General features: G+C 36.1%; 1 protein-coding gene across 2 annotated transcripts in view; it reads left to right on the top strand.

The window, feature by feature from the left end:
* EXOC6B (exocyst complex component 6B) overlaps positions 1–23,742 on the top strand; it is a 739,232-nt gene that overhangs the window by 494,152 nt on the left and 221,338 nt on the right. For both annotated transcript variants that reach the window (XM_033175069.1, XM_033175068.1), the window contains exon 19: positions 10,312–10,453. In XM_033175069.1, coding sequence (XP_033030960.1) covers positions 10,312–10,453 — 142 coding nt within the window. The remainder of the gene's footprint in view (positions 1–10,311; positions 10,454–23,742) is intronic.

Below are 23,742 nucleotides of genomic sequence, written 5' to 3'. Positions count from 1 at the left end.
TTCATTATTTCTGTAAAAGATTGCTTTGGCTTTTGGGGTCTTTTGTGGTTCCATATGAATTTTAGCATTATTTATTCTATTTATTTGAAAAAAGTCATTGGTATTGTGATAAGGGTTGCATTGAGTTTGTAGATCACTTTGGGTAGAATGGACATTTTAACAATATTTCCTTCAATTCATGAACATGATACGTTTACTTGTGTCTTCTTAAATTTCTTTTAGTATTGTTTTATACTTTTAATTATACAAATATTTCATCTCTTTAGCTAAATTTTAAAAATAGTTCTTTAAATAGTTGTCCTAAGTGGGATTTTTTGCTTGATTCCTTTTTCAGATAGTTTGTTGTTATTGTATAGAAACACAACTGATATTTGCATGTTTATTTTGTATCCTGCAACTTTACTGAATTTATTAGTTCTAACAGTTTTTGGTGGAATTTTTAGAGTTCTCTCTATATATGATTGTGTCCGGAATTGGTTCCTTTCAGTGGGTTCCTGGTCTCACTGACTTAAAGAATGAAGCCGCAGACCCTCGCAGTGAGTGTTACGGTTCTTAAAGATCGTGTGTCTAGAGTTTGTTCCTTCAGATGTTCAGATGTGTCGGAGTTTCTTCCTTCTGGTGGGTTCATGGTCTTGCTGACTTCAGGAGTGAAGCCACAGACCTTCGCAGTGAGTGTTACAGCTCTTAAAGGTGGTGCGTCCAGAGTTGTTTGTTCCTCCCAGTGGTTTCATGGTCTCACTGACTTCAGGAGTGAAGCTGCAGACCTTCGCAGTGAGTGTTACAGCTCACAAAGGTAGTGCAGACCCAGAGAGTAAGCAGCAGCAAGATTTATTGTGAAGAGCGAAAGAACAAAGCTTCCACAGTGTGGAAGGGGACCCGAGCGGGTTGCCACTGCTAGCTCGGGTGGCCAGCTTTTATTCCCTTATTTGGCCCCACCCACGTCCTGCTGATTGGTCCATTTTACAGAGTGCTGATTGGTCCGTTTACAAACCTTTAGCTAGACACAGAGCGCTGATTGGTGCGTTTTTACAAGGGCTGATTGGTGTGTTTACAAACCTTTAGCTAGACATAGAGCACTGATAGGTGCGTTTTTACAGAGTGCTGATCGGTGTATTTACAAACCTTTAGCTAGACACAGAGCACTGATTGGTGTGTTTACAATCCTTTAGCTAGACAGAAAAGTTCTCCAAGTCCCCACCTGCCCAGAAGTCCAGCCGGCTTCACCTCTCAAGATCATATTTATTTTTCAAACAGTCGGTGAACAATTTAACTTCATTTTCAATTTGGATGCTTTTAATTTCTTTCTCTTGACTAACTGCCCTGGCTAGCACTTCCAGAACTGTGTTGATTAGAAATGATGAGAGTACACACCCCTGTCTTGTTCCTAATCTTAAAAAAAAAATGATTTCAGCTTTTCTCTTTTGTGTATGATATTAGCTATAGGACTCTCATATATGGCTTTTAATGTATTAAGTTACATTCCTTCTATACCTAATTTGTTGAGAGCTTTTTTTTATCATGAAAGGATGTTGAGTTTTTTCAAATGCCTTTTCTGCATCTATTGAGATGATCATGTAGTTTTTGTCCTTCATTGTGTTAATGTGATGTGTCCCACTTACTGATTTGCATATGTTGAACCATTCATTCATCCCAGAGATAAATCCCACTTGATCGTGGTAAATGTTCCTTTTAATGTGCTATTTAATTCAGTTTATTAGTATTTTGCTGAGGATTTTTACATCTATGTTTATTAGTTATAATTGACCTATAATTTTCCTTTTTTGGTATTATCTTTATCTGGTTTACGTATCAGGATCATGATGGGCTCATAAAATTAGTTTGGAGGTTTTCCTTCCTCTTCAGTTTTTTTTGGAAGAGTTTGAGAAGGATTGGTAATAGTTTTTACTTAGATGTTTAGTGGAATTCACCAGTGAAGCCATCAGGTTCTGGCCTTTTCTTTTGTAGAATGTTTTGATCAATGATTCAATTGTTCTTTAGTCATTATTTGTCTCTTTAGATTTTTTATTTCTTCATGATTCAATCTTGGTAGTTTGTATGTCTAGGAATTTATCTATTTATTTTAAGATATCCAATTTGTTGGTGTGTATTTGTTCATAGTAGTCTCTTATGATCATTTGTATTTCTGTATACTTAACTTTAATGCCTCCTTTTCTGTTTTATTTATTTGAGTCATCTCTCTTTTTCTTAGTATAGTTAAAAAGTTTGTTGATTTTGTTTTCCTTTTCAAAAAGCCAATTCTTAATTTTGTTGATCTTTTCTATTGTTTTTCTAGTTTTATGTTATTTATTTCTGCTCTGATCTTTATTATTTCCTTCTTTGTACTCACTTTGGGCTTAGTTTATTCTTAGTTTTTCTAGTTCATTTGAGGTATAATATTAGGTTGTTTATTTCAGATCTTCCGTCTTTTTTGATGTACGCATTTATTGCTATAAACGTTCCTTTTAAGACTGCTCTTTTATGCCTCCCATAAGTTCTGGTATGTTGTTTCCATTTTCATTTGTCTCAAGAGCAAACTATGTACCTTTTAAGTTAGTGTACATTCGTGAAATAACAGTGCATGTATCTTCCAATACAAAGTGTTATGGTATAAGTTGAACATGCAAGACAGTAAATCGGGAAAGAGTAGGAATTAAAGAGGGTGATTTTAATTACAGAATATGAATCTGGGGCATATTTTTCAGGAAATGAGTTGATTTGGCTACCAAAGAGTTACGTGGTAAAAATAAAAAGAGAATTTTTATGAGTCTTAACTTAGGCCTAGTTTTGGTTATCGCTATGATAATATCTGGACTTTTGAATTAACATGAATTTTCTTACAGGTTTACTCCTCTGCCCTTCTCAAATCTTACAAAAAGTTATTGTAACTAGATTGAGAAATAGTATAAACTACTTAAATGCTTTCGTAATTGACTTTCATTTCTTATAGTTGATATTTATTGACTGTCTTGCAGTGCATAAATATTACAAATGCATTGAAAGGCAGCATGATTTTGCCTATAGAATTAGTTGCAAGACCTTGTGTCCCAAACCTCCCCGAATCACAGATTTTTCATATGTTCAAAATATGATGTGATAGCTCATTTTCCCTCTTGTCCGACATTCTGTCTTTATTATTGTGCAGTCTCTTTGCCCTGGTATTTACATAGTTTCATAAGGTATAATAGCCTATACATAGTTATGACTGACTTGAAATTGTTCCTAGCGGTACAATTTTATAGGACAATTGATGACAGTTTTATAGGAAATTTTGTCAGATTAGGTTTTCTTATGTTCCAAATTCATACATTGTCCTATAGATTTTGGCTGTAAGCTTCTTAATATGAGTCAGCATCATATTAAGAATACTTAATGAAAAGGGTGAAACCACCAATTTTTATTGCCTTTTAATTGTTTGTTATTGCTTGAGTCTGTGTTTATTCTTTCTTAGAAAGCCTATGAACAGCATTTTAATGGATAGCAGAAATGAGAGAGAGTGAAGATGGACTGTGAATTAGCAAAGCTCCAAATTTTCTAGGACTAGAAAAATATTTAACAGGCCAGGCACTGTTGCTCATGGCTATAATCCCAGCACTTTGGGAGGCCAAGGCAGGTGGATCACGAGATCAGGAGTTCAAGACTAGCCTGCCAAGATGGTGAAACCTTGTCTCTACTAAAAATACAAAAAAATTAGCCGGGTGTGGTGGCAGGCACCTGTAATCCCAGCTACTTGGGAGGCTGAGGCAGAGAATTGGTTGAACCCAGGAAGCGGAGGTTGCAGTGAGCTGAGATCGCACCACTGCACTCCAGCCTGGGCAACAGAGTGAGAGTCTGTCTCAAAAAAAAAAAAAAAAAAAAAGAAAAAGAAAAAGAAAAATATTTAACAATGAAGCCATACATTTCTGCAACTATAGTTTTGTTTGGAAATAAAGAATTAGCTTGAGAAAAAGTAGTTTGGAAAATGGTTGGAGGGCAATTAAATAATCTAGTATGTCAGAGTAACATAACATGTATGTGTTTAGCTATTGATAGATATTTGAGATCTTCCATCTTTGATCTGTATCTATCAATAGAGAGCTAAACATATACATGTTTTATATATATATATAAACAATATTTTATATATATATAGTTTGTTTGTTTGTTTTGAGATAGCATCTTGCTTCATACCCATGCTGGAGTACAGTGGTGCAATCTCAGCTCACTGCAATCTCCACTTCCCAGGTTCAAGTGATTCTCATGCCTCAGTCTCCCAAGTAGCTGGGACTACAGGTGCATGCCACCGTATCTGGCTAATTTTTGTATTTTTAGTAGAGACAAGCTTTCACCATGTTGACCAGGCTAGTCTTGAACTCCTGGCCTCATGTGATCCATGTGCCTCGACCTCCCAAAGTGTTGAGATTACAGGCGTGAACCATTGCACACAGCAGATTGATATATATTGATACAGTCTTGAAAACCAAGTCTATATTTCATGTTAATGTTAAAGTTAATGTGATTTAATATGTTGAGATGAGTATTGAGTCAGAAGCATAAAATAGCTTACCAAAATTACACAGCTAGCAAATGATAAAGACAAAAATTCAAACTTGATATTTTCTGACCCTGAAAAATCCTTTTTTTTTTTCTTTTTTGAGACAGAGTCTTGCTCTGTCGCCCAGGTTGGAGTGCAGTGGCAGGATCTCGGCTCACTGCAAGCTCCGCCTCCCGAGTTCATGCCATTCTCCTGCCTCAGCCTCCCGAGTAGCTGGGAGTACAGGCGCCTGCCACCTCGCCTGGCTAGTTTTTTGTATTTTTTAGTAGAGACGGGGTTTCACCGTGTTAGCCAGGATGGTCTCCATCTCCTGACCTCGTGATCCGCCCATCTCGGCCTCCCAAAGTGCTGGGATTACAGGCTTGAGCCACCGTGCCTGGCCAACAATCCTATTTTCATTTTACCCAGTCACCTTTGGTTCTCCTTGTCAGTCTCTATTGGCCACTAAAACAAGACTTTCAAATGCTGTTTTCTCAGCCTCTGACTGTATTGGGCTTTTAACTCTTTGATTTTCTTATCATCTCAGTGTTCAGCTTAGTAGGTCCTTTAAGTGTCTATCTTGCTCTAGATAAGGATGTTAGGCCACAAGTTAAAAAGTATGACCCAGCAGATACTCAGCATTTGAAGAATTGGCTCCTGAACTACCACCACCTTTTCCCCCTGTTATTTTCTGGAACTGTTTAGCCCAACTGTTTCAGTGTAATACACTGACACATTATAATACATAACTTCATTTTAGGTGATGTATTACCTAGATATATCTGTGGAACGACACAGATTAAGAATTGGGTAGACCACGGTGACTCACGCCTGTAATCCTAGCACTTTGGGAGGCCGAGGCGGGTGGATCACGAGGTCAGGAGATCGAGACCATCATGGCTAAGACGTCAAATCCCGTCTCTACTAAAAATACAAAAAAAATTAGCCGGGCATGGTGGCGGGTGCCTGTAGTTCCAGCTACTCCGGAGGGTGAGGCAGGAGAATGGCGTGAATCCAGGAGGCAGAGCTTGCAGTGAGCCCAGATCGTGCCACTGCACTCCAGCCTGGGCGACAGAGCGAGTCTCCGTCTCAAAAAAAAAAAAAAAAAAAAAAAGAATTGGGTAGAAGTACCTAATAATTGTATGAGTTTGTCTAAATTTCTTAAGTTCATTGAGTCTTAGTTTATTTATGTACAAGAAAAGAATAATACCAATTTTGGGGGGGTAATTGTGAGGATTACATAAATATATCAAGTGCCTAAGTGTAGCACATCTAGTGTGTAGTATTTCCCAAGAGATGGCAGTTTCTTAACCTTTTCTCTGATTTCTGATCTGCTATGCTGTCTCTGGGTATCTCCTTTAGTCTTGCTTCATTCATTCACTCTATTCCCACTCTCACTGTTGAAAAGCTATAGAGTCTCACACCTTTTTTTGTTTGTTTTCATTTTTTGTTGGTTTTCTTTTAACTTTTAGGTTTAGGAGTATACAGGCAGGTTTGTTATATAGGTATACTCATATCATGAGGGTTTGGTATACAGATTATCTCATCACCCAGGTAGTAAGCATAGTGCCTGATAGGTATTTTTTCTGATCTCTCACTTATCTCATCTTCCACCCTCAAGCAGGCCCTAGCATCTGTTATTCCCCTCTTTGTGACCATGTGTTCTCTTTATTTAGCTCCTGCTTATAAGTGAGAACCTGAGGCATTTGGTTTTCTGTTCCTGCTTTAGTTTGCTAAGTATAAAGGTCTCCAGTGCCTTCCATGTTGCTGCAAAGAACATGATCGCATTCTTTCTTTATGGCTGTGTAGTATTCCGTGGTGTATAGGTACCTAATTTTTTAATTCAGTCTACTGTTGATGGGCATTTTGGTTTATTCCATGACTTTGCTATTGTGAATAGTGCTACAGTGAACATACGTGTGCGTGTATCTTTATGGTAGAACAATTTATATTCATTTGGTTATATATTCAATAGTAGGATTGCTGGGTTGATGGGTACTCTGTTTTTAGTTCTTTGAGGAATCACCACACTGCTTTCCACGATGGCTGAACTAATTTACACTCTGACCAGCAGTGTATAAGTGTTCTTTCTCTGCAACCTTGCCAGCATCTGTTTTTTTAAATTTTTTTTTTTTCTAATAGCCATTCTGAATGGTATGAGATGATATCTCCTTTTGGTTTTGATTTACATTTCTCTAATGATTGGTGAGATTGAGCATTTTGTCATAAGCTTGTTGGCCACATGTATGACTTCTTTTGAATAGTGGCTGTTTATGTCCTTTGCCTACTTTTTAAGGGGGTTTGTTTGTTTATTTGCTTGTATATTTGTTTAAGTTCCTTATAGATTGTGGATATCAGACCTTTGTCAGGTGCATAGTTTGTAAATATTTTCTTCCATTCTGTAGGTTTTCTGTTTTCTCTGTTGATAGTTTATTTTGCTGTGCAGAAGGTCTTAGGTTTAATTCGATCCCATTTTTCAGTTTTTGCTTTTGTTGCAATTGCTTTTAGGGTCTTCGTCATGAAATCTTTGCCAGTTCCCTTGTCCAGAAAGGTGTTTACTAGGTTATCTTCCAAGGTTTTTATAGATTTAGGTTTTACATTTAAGTCTTTAATCCATCTTGTGTTGATTTTTTGTATATGGTATAAGGAGGGAGTCTGATTCCAATCTTCTATATATGGCTACTCTGCTTAAAAGCTCCTTGAGCTAATAAACAACTTCAGCAAAGTTTCAGGATACAAAATCAATGTACAAAAATCAGTAGCATTCCTGTACATCAATAGCATCCAATAGCACCAAAGTGGAGAGCTAAATCAGGAACCCAATCCCATTCACAATTGCCACAAAAAGAATAAAATACCTGGAAATACAGCTAACCAGGGACATGAAAGAACTCTACAATGAGAAGTATAAAACACTGCTCAAATAAATCAGAGATGACACAAAAAATGGTAAAACATTCCATATTCCTGAGTAGGAAGATGCAATATAGTTAAAATGGCGATACTGCTCAAAGCAATTTACAGATTCATTGCTGCTCCTATCAAACTATCTGCTCAAAGCAATTTACAGATTCATTGCTGCTCCTATCAAACTATCAATAACATTCTTCATAGAACTAGAAATTAACTATTTAAAAATTTATATAGAACCAAAAAAGACTCTGAATAGCCAAGGCAATCCTAAGCAAAAAGAACAAAGCTGGAGACATCACGTTACCTGACTTCAAACTATACCACAGGGCTACAGTAGCCGAAACAGCATGGTACTGGTATAAAAACAGACACATAGACCAATGGAATGGAATAGAGAGCCCAGAAATAATTCCACACACTTACGACTATCTGATCTTCAACAAAGTTGACAAAAGCAAGCCATGGGGAATAATGTTCAGTAAGTTGTGCTGGTCTCACACCTTTGTCCCCTCTGAAAGTTCACAGTGGGCATAGCCTGACCATTATGTTGAACCCTGTTTTTCTTTGGAGGTGCCTGTCTTAGGTCTCTAGTGGGTTTAATTAAAACCAAGTAATTTAATGTGGATTTCTTTTATGATATGACTTTTCTCTTTAGAATTTGTTTTTGCCTCGATTATATCTGTTCTACTTGATCTCTAAATTAACTCATTTGTTGTTTTAAATCATCCAGAGTGTGGCCCATCAGAAAATACAGATGAAACCATAGAGATGAGGAAAATGTATAGTCTGTATGCTAAAATAGGTCATTATTTTTTATGCTACAAATAAGATTTTAGTCAAATAAATACAAATTTAGAAAATATTCAATTCCACAAAATAATCAAAGACATAAAATCCATAAAATATCTTTTGTTTAATTAGTAGAAAAATTAGCAGAAAAACTTATAAAAGTGTTGGTGATTATGCAATGAAGTAGTATTCTATGAAATATCTAGGGACAATGTAAATCAGAACATACCATAAGCAGAGTCATTTAACCAGATATTTGGGAGTCTAGCTTTCACTTGTGTTTGTCTTTACATACAAGCATATGCATTATGGATCACAGTCTTCATACCCCTCATCCTAGTAGCTTCAAAAAGTAATTCCAAAGAAATTATCCAAAGTATATAAAATTATGTAAGTTTTAAAATGTATTATGATATTTTTTATTTATAGTTTTTCTGTTTAAAGCCTGCTAGAATCATACTGACCCAGTATAACATATGAAAAAACATATAAAATGGACACTGTAGTCATGCTCTTGCATTTTCATGATCTCTTACTAGAACTGACTTACTATGTTTATACTACCCAAAACAAAAAGAAAGAAAGAAAAAGAAATAACCTAAATATCCAGCATAAGAGGAATGGCCAAATAAATTGTGGTATACTTCCAAAAAGGAATACTATGGAACAATTAAAGGAATAAACTACAACTAGATGCAATACACTTCAAAATTTTCACATTCACAATATTCAACTGAAAAAGGAAGTTGCAGAAGGACCTACATAATATTATAGAAGTTTCAAAATATGTAAAATAATACAACATATTGTTTCTGGTTATATACTTGTCATAATAGTACTTTTAAAAAACAAATGGGATGCCTAATACCAAGAATGGTCATCTCTGGGGAGTGGGAGGAAAATGATTTAGGAGGTCACACAGGGGCTTGAACTGTATTTGTAATGTTTAGGGGATACATAAGTATTCATCTTATGATTCTGTATTTTTCTGTATGGCTGAAAGATTTTATAATTTCAAAAAAGAAGGATGATTCACTAAATTGATCAGAGTCTTTTTAAAACATATATCATCCTGTCTTTTGAAAAAGATGATAAATAACAGATATGAAATTTATATAATTCACTAAATGTAGAGTACTTTGAATCTTTTAAAGAAGACACTAAAATATTAATTTTAAAATCCATATTTTCAAAATTGACCTAGAGTTTATATTCATAAATCTCAGTATTTTCTAAGAAAACAAAATGCATCCCCTCAATTATTTTTTTCAGGTAATCTTTTTGTTTTAAATAATTCTTTTCTTTTCTTTTCTTTTTTTTTTTTTTGAGACGGAGTCTCACTCTGTCTCCCGGCTGGAGTACAGTGGCACGATCTTGGCTCACTGCAAGCTCCACCTCCCGGGTTCATGCCATTCTCCTGCCTCAGCCTCCCAAGTAGCTGGGACTACAGAAGCCCGCCACCACGCCTGGCTAATTTTTTGTATTTTTAGTAGAGACGGGGTTTGATGGGGTTTCACCGTGTTAGCCAGGATAGTCTCGATCTCCTGACCTCGTGATCCACCCACCTCGGCCTCCCAAAGTGCTGGGATTACAGGCGTGAGCCACTGCGCCCGGCCATAATTATTTTCATTTTATATGTGTTAAATCATAAAGCAGTAAACACTGGTTTCTAGATACAGTAGGGATTATTGTTCACATTTGATTTTTAAGAATTTTTTAACTTGGAAGGAAGTTTCTGAAATTTATTCTCTGTAGAATATTGTATTCTACAATATTGTAGAATATTGTTTCTTACTTTACTTAAGATTTCAAATATTGTTTGTCTGCTTTCAATTTAGAAAAGAAGTAATTCTTGATTAAATAACTGGGCTTTTTGAATTTCACCTTAGTGTTACAGCTACTGATGGTGATGGAGCTATTATATAAGATGATTGCCATCAGATGTTAATTCCAAGATTATTTGAATGGAAGGGTATTATGATGAGGAGAACCTTAGGGAAATTCCTAATCGAAAAAGAAGTGATTTTAAGTTTTGTTGAAATTTTATTTTAATTTATGTTAGATTCATTAACTTTATGATTTACAATCTTGTATTTCAGGGAAAGGTGGCCCAGACAGCGTGTATGTCAGCTTGCAAGCATTTAGCTACATCCTTGATGCAACTTTTGTTGGAAGCTGAAGTGCGGCAGCTTACCTTGGGAGCATTACAGCAGTTCAACTTGGACGTCAGAGAATGTGAACGTAAGACAATGACCATCCCTGTGCTTGTTTGTCTTACCAGCAAACTCATTTCTGTGGGGAGAAAAATGTTTTAGGTGTTTAGGGTCCTTGTTCCTAATGGAGTCAAAGAATACCTAGATAACAGAGATAACTTATAGAACATCTAGAAATAGAGTATATCAGCAAGCTAATTTGAACTCCCAGAAGTGCTTAGACCCATATTTAAAACAGAAGATCTCTAGCTACAAGGAAGTTTGCAATCTATAGGGTGATATAAGGGAGGTGTGCATTTAATAGACACTAAAGAAAACCCAATTGGTCCAAAGGCTTCAAAAGAATATAGCTTCTATTCTAACACCTTTCTTCTAATATTCTATTTAAAAACTAGCTACATCTTATATGCAAACTCTTGTTAGTCTAAAGAACAAATGGTGTGTGCATTAATTAGTCAGAAATGCTTTCTATTATAAGAAATAAAAAACTTAGAGTGGCTTAAACAAATAAATTTTATTTTCCTCGAAGGCAGACGATTGCTGTATTGGTTTAGTTGCTTAGTGATGTCATTATGGACCCAGGCTCTTTCGTTTCTCCTCCTTTGGTATAATTAGAGTGTGAACTCTTCATTTTCATATATATTACAGTCAGAAGAGACCCACATTCAAGACAGGAAATGGACCAGCCTTCACCTATTCCTTTTATTAAGAAAATAAGAACCTTTTAAGGAGATCCCTGACAAACTTTCCTATATGTCTCATTGAACAAAACACTGCCATATGATCACTTCCAGCTCTATGGGAGGCTGGGAGATTGAGTATCTGACAAAGTGAAGTAGAAGCATCATTATTGGCATAGTTGACTCATCATAAATCATCTACTCGAAGTTGAATGCAAAATTAGGCTTTGATTAGGAAAGAATGAAGAGCTGTCGGTGAGAAATGAAAATGAACAAGAAATGATATGACTCTTGGAATTTTTTTTATTCTAAGAAAATTAAACTAATGGGAAATTATATGAGTCTGCTCACACCCTTGGCCCACATTTTTATTTTACTACTTACTGGTTTCCTTTGCTTGACTTTTGATATGTGGAAATTAAGGTTTTATTGGCAATGCTATTTTTAATTTAAAAAGGCATTAATAGGACTTCCAGTTATAGCCATCACAGAGTAAAAGATATTAAAGTTACCCTTTTGCCATAAACAATTATAAAATTGAATGAACTACATGAAGCAACCCTATTCATGCATTTGACAGAAGACATAAAAAGGCAGTGATACTTCAAAGAAAGGGAAACACATAAGGTAATCTTGCCATTCTCCCCATTTTTCTGTCTGGGGACACTGTCTAAACAGTAACATAGGAAAGTAGAGCCCAAACAAAAAGCAGTGTTTTTACAAAGAAAACACAAAAGCAAAATCCCAGAGACTGGCTTGTAGGGCTGGTGTGACAGCTGGGATTGGTGGAGCAAGGTACCAGAGAGCAGGGAGTTGTTCAAAGAAGTAGTTCTATTAATCAGCACTGGACAGCCCTTGAGTCTTTGGTAAAAAATTTAGTAGCCATGTGCAGAGTGAAACTCTGTGAGGCTTGGCAAAGAACAGCCACTGGAAGTCTGTGAGATGAATAAGGGTGCCAAAGGTCACTGGAAACACACAGAAACATTGGAATTCTGACCAACCAGAATGGAAGAGTCCAGCTAAACATCTTTTGCATTCAGTAAGACCCCAGAAGATGATGTCTTAAGAGTGCTACTCAAAGCTCTAGAGGAGGAGCTCCTCTGTTTTTTTTTCTTAATTGTATATGTTCATCATGTACACTTGTTTTGAAATATATATACATTGTGGAATGGCTAAATTGAGCTAGTTAATATATGTATTACTTCATATACTTTTTTGGGTGGTTAAAAAAACAAAGTCTCCTTTCTTAGCAATTTTCAAGATTTCAGTACATTGTTATTAACTAATGTCACAATGTTGTATAATAGATCTCTTGCACTTATTTCTCCTAACTGAAATTTTATATTATTTGATCAATATGACTCAACTTCTATGAGTTCATTAGCAGCCACCATTCTGCTGTCTACTTCTATGAGTTCAACTTTTGTAGATTCCATGTATAGGTGAGGTTATGCCCTATTTGTCTTTCTGTGCCTTTTCTTACTTAACATTAGGTCCTCCAGGTTCATCCATGTTGTCACAAATGACAGAATTTCCGTCTTTTTAAAGTCTGAATAATATTCCATATTTTATTGTCTATTTATATTACATTTTCTTTAGGCATTCCTCCACTGATGTACACTTAGATTGATTCCATATCTTGGCTATTGTGATAATGCTACAATGAACATAGGAATGCAGATATCTTTTTGGCAAACTGATTTCATCTTCTCTGAATATATACTCAGTAGTGGGATTGTTGAATCATATGGTAGTTGTATACTTTAAAACTACTTGAGGAATTCCCATACTGTTTTTCTTAATGGCTGTACTAGTTTACATTTCCACCAATAATGCACAAGGATTTCCTTTTTTTCACATCCTTTTCAACACTTGTTATTTATTGTCATTTTGATAGTAGCTATTCTATTAGGTATGAGTTGATGTGTCATTATGGTTTTAATTTGCCTTTCCCTGATAATTAGTGATTCCGAGCATCTTTTCATATTCCTGTTGGCCATATGCATATCTTCTTTTGAGAAATGTTCATTCAGGTCCTTTACCCATTTTTTAATCGAGTTATTTTTCTTGCTGTTTAGTGTGAGTTTTTGACATATTTTGAATATTAACCCCAAAAGCTTCTCTTGACCCTGGCAATTTCACAAGATAAAGTGACTCTGCCGATAAAAAAAAAAACAGCCTTCCAACAAAACTCAACAGCCTTTGAAGGATGAGGAAGAAAAGACAATTCCACACTCTCAAGCACATAGCATACACAGTTTTACAGCTTTTTGCTTGTGACTCTGAGGCAAGGCCATAAAGAATGGTGCTGCCTCCATCTTGGCTGCTGTGTAAAAAGTCTAGCTATGCTGAGGCTTCCAAGCTTGAAGAAACTTAAGCAAGCTCAAAATTTGACACGCAGAGAAGCAAGAAAATGTTACCTGTAACAGAAGAAAAGATAGACAATAGAAATAGATCCACTGATGGCACATATGTTGGAAATTTCAGACAGGGGCTTAAAATAATTTAGTATAGTCAGTAATTTAAGAGATAAGATGGACATAGTACATAACTGGGTTCAGAGTTTCTCAGGTTTGAGAAACAGTATTAACACACTAATTTAAATAGGTCAAAAAACTTTAGCAAGATAAATACAAAGAAAGCTACACTGAGACACATTGTAATCAGATTGCTAAATAAACTATAATAAAGATAAAAATTTTAAAGCAGCCAAAGAAGAAAAGGCGTATTACATAATGAAGAACAGTGATAAGAACTACAGCCAGCTTACCAGAAACAGTGCAAACCAGAAGGTAGTAGAATATCTGTAAAGTCCTGAAAGAAAAACAAAACAAAACCTGTCAATGAAAACTCTGTATCTTGTGAAAATATCCTTCAAAAATAAATGGAAAATAAAGACATTTTCAGATAAACAGTAGTTGAATTTTTCACCAGATTTGCACTACACAAATGTAAAAGGTAGTTTTTCAGGTTAAATGGAAACGATACTATATGTCACCCCAGATCTATAATATAGATTACATTGTTCAAAGATGTCTACAACAGTATCTCCCTTACCACATTTTTTTCTAGAACCTTGAGACTACTTCATTACGAAATGGCATCTAATTCCCCTCCCCTTGAATCTGGGAAAGCTTGTGAGTTGACTGTAACCAACAGAATATGGCAGAAGTGGCCCTTTGTGACTCTGAGGCAAGGCCATAAAGAATGGTGCTGCCTCCAGCTTGGCTGCTGTGTAAAAAGTCTAGCTATGCTGAGGCTTCCAAGCTTGAAGAAACTTAAGCAAGCTCATGTGGAAAGACCACAGGAAGAAGGCTTGAGCCTATCTTAACAGGTGCCTAGCTAATTTCTAGCTGTCTCATTTCCACCTTTACTGTTTTCTTTCTTCTGCTTACTTCTCGTTTATTTGCTCTTCTTTTGTTAGTTTCTTTTGGGTAGAAACTTAAATAATTTATTTGAGATTTTCTTCTTTTCTAATATGAGCATTTTAGTATTAGAAATTATTGTCTAAGTATTATTTCAGCCACAGTATACAAATTTTGATGTGTCATGTTTTAATTTTTATTCATTTCAGTATTTTCAAATTACTTTTATGTTTTACCTATGGGTTATTAAGAAATGTGTTACTTCCCAAATATTTAGAAAATTTTTAGATCTATTAATACTTCTGTTTTAGGTTTCTAGTCTACTTTCATTTTGATCAGAGAGCATACTTCATATAATTTCAGTTCTTCTAAATTTGCTGAGACTTGTTTTATGACCCAGTATATGGTCTAGTCAAATGTTCCGTTTGCACTTAGAAAGAATGTGTTTTCTGCTGTTACTGTGTGGAGTAGCCTATAGACATCACATGGGTAAAGTTGCTCGACAGTGTTATTCAAATCTCCTGTATTCATACTGACTTTCTTTGTATTTGGTTTATTAATTACTGAGAAGAGTTGAAATCTCCAGTTATATTTATCAATATCAATCCTGTCAGTTTCCATTCTATCAGGTTAATGCATTTTGAAGCTCTGTTATTGGGTGCATACTACTTAGAACTGATATTTCCCTATGATGCACTGGTTATTGTTATGATGAAATGACCCTGTTTATCCCTAGTAATATGTGTTATTTGAAAAAAATATACTTTTTGTGATACTGGTATTGACCCACTCAACTTCCTTATGACTTTGTTGTGTTTGCATAAGTATATCCTTTTCTGTCTTTATCTTTTTTGCTTTTTTTTTTTTTTTTTTTTTGGAGAGGCTGGAGTGCAGTGGTGCGATCTCCTCTAACTGCAAGCTCCGCCTCCCAGATTCATGCCATTCTCCTGCCTCAGCCTTCTCCTGCCTCAGCCTGTAGCTGGGACTACAGGCGCTTGCCACTATGCCCGGATAATTTTTTTGTATTTTTAGTAGACAGGGTTTCACCGTGTTAGCCAGGATGGTCTCGATTTCCTGACCTCGTGATCCGCGCGTCTCGGCCTCCCAAAATGCTGGGATTACAGGCGTGAGCCACTGCGCCCGGCCAGGTTTTGCGTTTTTATTCAATATGAGAATCTTTTATTTTTAATTGGGTTGTTAGGTGACTTATATTGAATGTAATTTTTTAATTTTTGTAGGTATATAGTGGGTATATATATTTATGGAGTACATGAAATATTTTGATACAGGCATGCAATGTGTAATAATCACATTGTAAAAAATGGAATATCTGTCTCCTTAAGCATTTATCATTTGTGTTACAATCTAATTATACTCTTTTAGTTATTTTAAAATGTACAATTAAATTATTTTGACTGTTGCCACCCCGTTGTGCTAATATTAGGTCTTACTCATTTTTCTAAGTGTTTTGTACTCATTAACCATCCCTACTTCCCCTCTCAACACTCTGCTTCCTGGTCTCTGATAACCGTCCTTCAACTCTCTATCTTCATGAGTTTAATTGTTTTGATTTTTAGATCCTACATATAAGTCAGAACATGCAATGTTTGTCTTTCTGTGTCTCGTTTAACACTTATCATAATGACATCCAGTTCATTAAAATGACAGAATCACAGTTACAAATGACAGGATTTTTTTTTTTTTTAATGGCTGAATAGTACTCCATTGTGTGTAAGTACCATCAACAGATTGTCCATAAATCTGTTGATGGACAATTAGGTTGCTTCCAAATCTTGGCTATTGTGAATGGTGCTGCAAGAAATATGAGTGTGCAGATATAAAATCTCTTTGATATACTGATTTTCTTTCATTTGAATAAATACCCAGCAGTGGGATTGCTGGATCTGGATCTTATGATATCTGTATTTTTACTTTTTTCAGGAACTTCCAAATTATTCTCCATAGTGGATTTTTTTCTTTTTTGGAGACAGGGTCTCACTCTGGAGGCGCAGGCTATACAGTGGCATGACTTGGCTTACTGCAATTGTTGCCTCCCAGGCTTAAACGATTCTAGTGCTTCAGCCTCCTGTGTACCTGGAATTACAGGTGTATGCCACTATGCCTGGATAATTTTTGTAATTTTTAGTAGAGATGAGATTTCGCCATGTTGCCCAGGTTGGTCTCAAACTCCAGACCTCTTATGATCCACTCGCCTCAGCCTTCCAAAGTATTGGGATTACAGGAGTGAGCCACCACACTGTCTCAATAGTGGTTATACTAATTCACATTCACAACAACAGTATATGAGAGTTTCATTTTCTCCACATCCTTTCCAGCATTTGTTATTGCCTGTCTTTTGGATAAAAGACATTTTAACTGGAGTGAAGTGCTATGTCATTGTAATTTTGATTTACATTTGCCTGATGGTCAATTATGTTGAGCGCCTTTTCATATACCTGTTTGCCATTTGTGTGTGTTCTTTTGAGAAATGGTTATTCAATTCTTTTGCTCATTTTTACATTGGATTATTAGTTTTTTTTCCTATAGAGTGTTTTATCTCCTTATATATTTGGGTTATTAATTCCTTGTCAGATGGATGGTATGCAAATATTTTCTACTATTCTGTGGGTTGTCTCTTCACTTTGTTGATTATTTCCTTTGCTGTGCATAAACTTTTTAACTTGATGTGATCCCATTTGTCCATTTTTGCTTTAGTTTCCTGTGCTTATGAGGTATTAATTAAGAAATGTCTACCCAGGCTGGGCACAGTGGCTCATGCCTGTAATCCTAGCACTTTGGGAGGCTGAGGCGGATGGATCACTCGATGTCAGGAGTTCCAGACCAGTCAGGCAAATATGGTGAAACCCCGTCTCTACTAAAAACACAAAAATTAACTGGCCATGGTGGCGCACGCCTATAATCCCAAATACTGGAGAGGCTGAGGCCGGAGAATTGCTTGAACCTGGGAGGTAGAGGTTGCAGTGAGCTGAGATTGCACCATTGCACTCCAGCCTGGGCATTGCAGTGAGACTCCATCTCAAAAAAAGAAATGTCTGCCCAGACTGATATCCTGAAGAGTTTCCCTAATGTTTTCTTGTAGTACTTTCTTAGTTTGACGTCTTAGATTTAAGTCTTTAATTCATTTTGATTTGCTTTTTATATATGGCAAGAGGTAGGGGTCTAGTTTCATTATTTTGCATATGGATTTCTAGTTTTCCCACCATAATTCATTGAAGAGACTGTCTTTTCCCCAGTGTGTGTTCCTTTTTTGAGACAGAATCTTGCTCTGTCACCCAGGCTGGAGTACAGTGGTGCAATCTTGGCTCACTGTAACTTCTGCCTCCTGGGTTCAAGCAATTCTCCTGCCTCAGCCTCCTGAGCAGCTGGGACTACAGGCACGTGCCACCACACCTGGTATTTTTTTGTGTTTTTAGTAGAGACAGGGTTTCACCATGTTAGCCAGGATGCTCTCTATCTCCTGACCTCATGATCCACCCACCTTGGCCTCCCAAGTGCTGGGATTACAGGTGTGAGCTACCACACACCATGCCCAGCCAGTGTGTGTTCTTGACATCTTTGTCTAAAAGGAATTTACTCTAGGTATGTGGATTTTTTTCTGGGTTCTCTATTCTGTTCCATTGGTCTGTGTGTCTGTTTTAATGCCAGTACCATGCTGTTTTTATTACTATAGCTCTGTAATATGATTTGAAGTTAGGTAATATGATTCCTCCAGTTCTGTTCTTTTTGCTCAGGATATCTTTGGCCATTCTGGGTCTTTTGTGTTTCCATATAAATTTTCTGATTGTTTCCTCTATTTCTGTAAAGAATGTCATTGGTACTTTGATAGGAATTTCATTGACCCTGTAGATTGCTTTGGGTAATATGGGCATTTTAACAATATTGAGTCTTCCAATCCATGACCATGCAATATCTTTGCATTTTTTTGTATGTGTCCTCTTTAATTTCTTTCATCAGTATTTTACAGTTTGTAAGATCTTTTACTTCTTTGGCTAAGTAAATTCCTAGGTATTTAATTTTATTTGTGGCTATTACAAAGGGGATTACTTTTTTATTTCTTCTTCAGATTGTTCACTGTTGGCATATAGAACTGCTACTGATTTTTGTACACTGATTTTGTATCCTGCAACTTTATTGAATTTATCAATTCTAATCATTTTTTTTTTGGTGGAGGCTTTAGGTTTTTGTAAATATAATATATCATCTGCACACAAGGATAATTTGACCTCTTCCTTTTTGAGTTGGATGACCCTTTTTTCTTTTTCTTGTTTAATTGCTCTATAGGACTTTCAATACTGTGTTGAATAACAATGGTGAAAGCACGCATCCTAGTTGTGTTTCACTTCTTAGAGAAAAAGCTTTTGGGTTTTCTCCATTCAGTATGATACTAGCTGTGGATCTGTCATACATGGCTTTCGTTTTGTTGAGGTAATGTTAACACCCAGATTTTTTAGGGTTTTTATCAGGAAGGGATGTTGAATTTTATCAAATGTTTTTCAGCATCAGTTGGAATGATCATATGGTTCTTGTCCTCCATTCCCTTCGTATGTTGTATCACATTGATTGACTTGTGTATGTTGAACCATCCTTGTATCCGTGGGATAAATCCCACTTGGTCATGATGAATGATATTTTTAATGTATTGTTGAATTCAGTTTGCTAGTATTTTGTTGAGAATTTTTGTGTCAATATTCATCACAGATATTGGCATGTAGTTTTCTTTTTTGATGTGTCTTCGATTTTAGTATCAGGGTAATACCTTGTAGAATGAGTTTGGAAGTATTCCTTCCTCCTCCATTTTTCAGAACAGTTTGAGTAGGATTACTATTAGTTCTTCTTTAGATGTTTGATAGAATTCTGCAGTGAATTGGGTCCCAGGCTTGTCTTTACTGGGATACTTTTTATTATGGTTTCAATCTTGTTACTTGTTATTGGTTTGTGTTCTAGGGCCTGAAATGGGGGCCTCATGACTCTGCCTAGTGCCCTATCCTACTGTGGCTGAGCTGGTATCTAAGACACATGACAGAGTCCTCTTTTTTTTTTTTAATTTTTTAATTTTTTATTTTATTTATTTTTTATTATACTTTAAGTTCTAGGGTACATGTGCATAATGTGCAGGTTTGTTACATATGTATACTTGTGCCATGTTGGTGTGCTGCACCCATCAACTCGTCAGCACCCATCAATTCGTCATTTATATCAGGTATAACTCCCAATGCAATCCCTCCCCCCTCCCCCCTCCCCATGATAGGCCCGGATGTGTGATGTTCCCCTTATTCTGTTCTTCTTAAGCAGAAGGAAGGACTCATTTTCTAGCTATGAGCTGCACTGCCTGGGGTTGGAAGAGAGGTGGCGCAAGCATTCCCTTGGCTGCCCTGGCTGGGTTACTGCCCAGGTCACATACCAACCTACTCCTCTGGCTCTGAGCCCAGCCCAACACTAAGAGTTGCCTTAGCGTTGCATTCCTTGTGTCCTAGACTGTCTTTCAAGTTTACTTAGGACCCCAGAGCACTTTAGCCTGTGGTGATGAGGCTTGCTGAGAACTCAAGTTCTGACCTCGTGAATGGATGATTCTCCTTTGACTAGGTCTGGTCCAAATGTTCCCTCCACGTGTGGGTTCTGACAGCCCAGGCAGCACAACTTTTTTCTCCACTGTGACAGGGCAGAACTGAGGTCAATGTAAAGTCCCCCAGTTGCTGCACTCTCCCTTCCCCAAGAGCACAAACTCTCCAGGCCATTCAGCCACTGCCAGGGGCTGGGGGAGGGGTGGCGTCAGCAATACAAGATTGTCTTTCTGCCCATCTTCAATGCCTTTTTTAGCGATATGATGTAAAAATATAGGTAGCGTTATTACTCACCTGATTTTTGATTCTTGTGCCAGTGCTTTTCTGTCTGCAGATAGTTGTTAAAATTTGGTGTTCCTGCAGGGGTGGGGTTGGGGAGGGGGGATCAGACAAATGATGTAATCTTACATTCTACTATCTTGTTCCACCTCCTGAATGTAATTTTCAGTATGCTTGGGCTTAAATCTATCATCTTGCTATTCATTTTCTATTTCCTTTTTCATACTCCATGTTCATTTTTCTTCTTTCATTGCTTTTTTTTTTTTTTAGATTAACTAGTGCTTTTTATGTGATCTATAGTTTATTAGCTCAAACTCTTTATTTTATATTTTAGTTTTTGTTCCTGGATTTACAATATACATCTTTAACACAGAATACCTTAAAATAGTATTATGCCATTTTGCATTAATGTAAGAATCTTACAAAAGTATTGTTCTTCTTCTGTCTATTGTCCTTTGTGCTATTGTTGTTATACATATTACTTCTACATAGTCTATAAACCCCACAGTACATTAGTACTGCATCTTTACTTTAAACACTCATTTATTTTATAAAATGTCTAGAAATGATTAATATATATTTCATAATTACCCATGTGTTTACTATATTTTGCATTCTTCATATCTTTGTGCAGATTCAGATTTCTGTCTGATATCATTTTTATTCTACTGAGGAGCTTCCTTCAATGTACATTATAGTACAATTCCACTTATGTTAAATTCTCTAAACTTTTTTTTCTGGTAAAATCTTCAGAAATATATTTTCACTGTATAATGAATTCTAGGTTAACAGGGTTGTTTTTTTCTTTCAACATTTTAAAGAGTTCTAACTATTTTCTTTTGATTGATATGGTTTCTGATGATAACTTTTTTGTTATCTTCATTTCTTTGTACAAATTATGTCTCATTTTCTCTACTTTTTTGAGATTTTCATCACTGGTTCTCAGCAATTTCATTAGACTGTGTCTTTTCTGTGGGATTCTTTAGGTTAATTCTGTTTAGAATTCATTGAGTTTGGACATGCGAGTTTATACCTTTTATTAAATTTGAGAAGGCTTTTGCCATTATTTCTTTGAATATCTTTTCTATCTCTCCTTTTTGTCTGAAACTTCCTTTACATGTATTTTAGACCACTTCACATTGTCCTGTAAGTTACTGATATTCTGTTTATTTTCTTTTCAATCTTCTTTTCTTCTTTATGCGCTTCACTTTGAATGCTCTCTGTTGATGTCTTCGAGTTCTTTGAACTTTCCTTTTGCAATATCTAATCTGCTGCTTATCTGTTTTCAATGTATTTGTCATTTGAGGTGTTTTTTTTTTCAGTTTTATATGAACTCCATTTGGTTCTTTTTTTTTGTATTATTATTATACTTTAAGTTCTAGGGTACATGTGCATAACATGCAGGTTTGTTACATATGTATACTTGTGCCATGTGGGTGTGCTGTACCCATCAACTCGTCAGCACCCATCAACTCGTCATTTACATCAGGTATAACTCCCAGTTATTGCTTTCTTCATAATATTCCTGTTCCTCTACCTTGTTAACACATGGAACATTCTTGTAATAGCTATGTAACAGTCCTGTTCTACCAGTTCCATCATGTGTATATTTTCCAGGTTATTGATATTGTTCACCTGATTATAGGTCATATTGTCCTGTTTCTTTGCATCCTAGTCATTGTTTACTGGATTCCTGAAATTTTACATTTCATATTGTTGGATGCTGTATTTTGTTGTATTCCTTTAAATAATATTATATTTTGTTCTGACGTAGATTTTAGTTATTTGCAATTGGATTCATTCGATACTTTCTCTTAAGTATATAGCAGGTCCATAGCAGCTTTTTGTCTAGGTCTAATTTGTCACCAATTCTAAAGCAGTACCCTTGGGAGAATTCTGCTTGATGCTTTGGATAGCTCAGAGGTCTTTAAACTCTGGCTGGTGGAAACACAAAATATGGTCATCCCTGTAAGACTTTCACAAATTCTTATCCTTTTCATTTCTAATGGTTCTTTCTCCAGCCTTTGGTAATTGCCTACTGTACATACACAAATTAGTACTCCACCAAATACCAAAAGGACCCTTCTGTAATTTTCCTGGATGCTCTCTTTTGCAGCATCCCCCTTTCTGATACTCAGTCCTGTAAATAATTGTTGCCTTGAACTCCTGGGCTCTAGTTTCTGACTTTTCAACTTAGTAAGACAACCATGTTCTGTTTCAGTTCTCTCCCTTTGCCTGCTTTGTAGCACAGCCTGGAAGCTGCCTCTAGGGTAGCTTGCCTCGCTTGCTTTCCTGCTCTCGGTATCATTATGTCTGTGGGATCATAATTCTGCATTACCTCTTGTCCAGTATCTAAAACCATTTTTTCAGACTCCTTGTACAGTCTTCCAGGTTTCCAGGATGTTTTTACACTGGAAAGATTAGTGCTGTGCCTATTAGTTTATCATAATCAGTAGCAGAAACAAGTGAATACTTTTCAAGATTTTTAGGTTTTTTTTTTTTTTTTAAGTGAAAGTAATATCTATTCATTGTGGAAAATGGTGGGGGAAAAAAAAGTATAGGAAGAAAATGAAAACTACCCTAACCTTACCATTCAGAAATAAGCACACTCCCATGCCTTTCATCTAGACATGGTAATATACAATAGCAACAGAACCGTTTCTAGAAGTTGCCCGCCACATTCCTTGCATCTAATTAGCCAAAATTGTTTCACATTCCTCTGTCTTAATCAGTTATTTAGTAGGAGATTGAAAACATAATGATTGGCTAAACCAATCAAAATTATTCTCGAGATGAGAATGGAGTCATCCTTTTCTGAACTTTGAGGAAAAAGTAGAAGCTCATTCTCTTATAAAGAAAGGAAGGAAAGGGCTTTGGTGTAGGCAATCAACCAATACCACTGGTTAAATAACAAAGTCTGGTGAATTTTGGGGAATGACCAACTACAAGACTGCATTTTTGACAGAGATAAGAGATAAACAGGGATGAAGGATGATAAAGCTAAAATATATGCACTTTCAGTAGGAGTGATGATGGACTGGGAGAAGCACTGAAGAGTAAGAATAATGACCATCTTAAGGCCTGATTTTGAATGAGCAGCTTCTTCTTGAGAGAGCTGTAGGAGAATCTGCATCCTTAATGCAGAGCCAGCTTTCAGTTAAGACTAAAAGAGCATTTAATGAAAAGGTGGAAACACAACAGAGTTTGTTAGCCATGTAAAAGAGATTCCAGAGAGCCAATATCTTATCTGAAAAGCCATTTGGTATTTGTAATAACCTTTCAGACTTAAAATCAAATTGAAGCCAACATTTGAAGGGCATGACAGTCCACGAATAACCATAATATCAGCACTGAAAATTTTTTTCTTCATATATTGTGGAGCCACTAAGGTTCATTGATTTAGAATTTAAT

The sequence above is a fragment of the Trachypithecus francoisi genome, unplaced genomic scaffold, assembly GCF_009764315.1.
Source record: "Trachypithecus francoisi isolate TF-2019V2 unplaced genomic scaffold, Tfra_2.0 Lachesis_group17, whole genome shotgun sequence".
Lineage (NCBI taxonomy): Eukaryota > Metazoa > Chordata > Mammalia > Primates > Cercopithecidae > Trachypithecus > Trachypithecus francoisi.
This window is presented reverse-complemented; position numbering and strand designations above follow the sequence as displayed.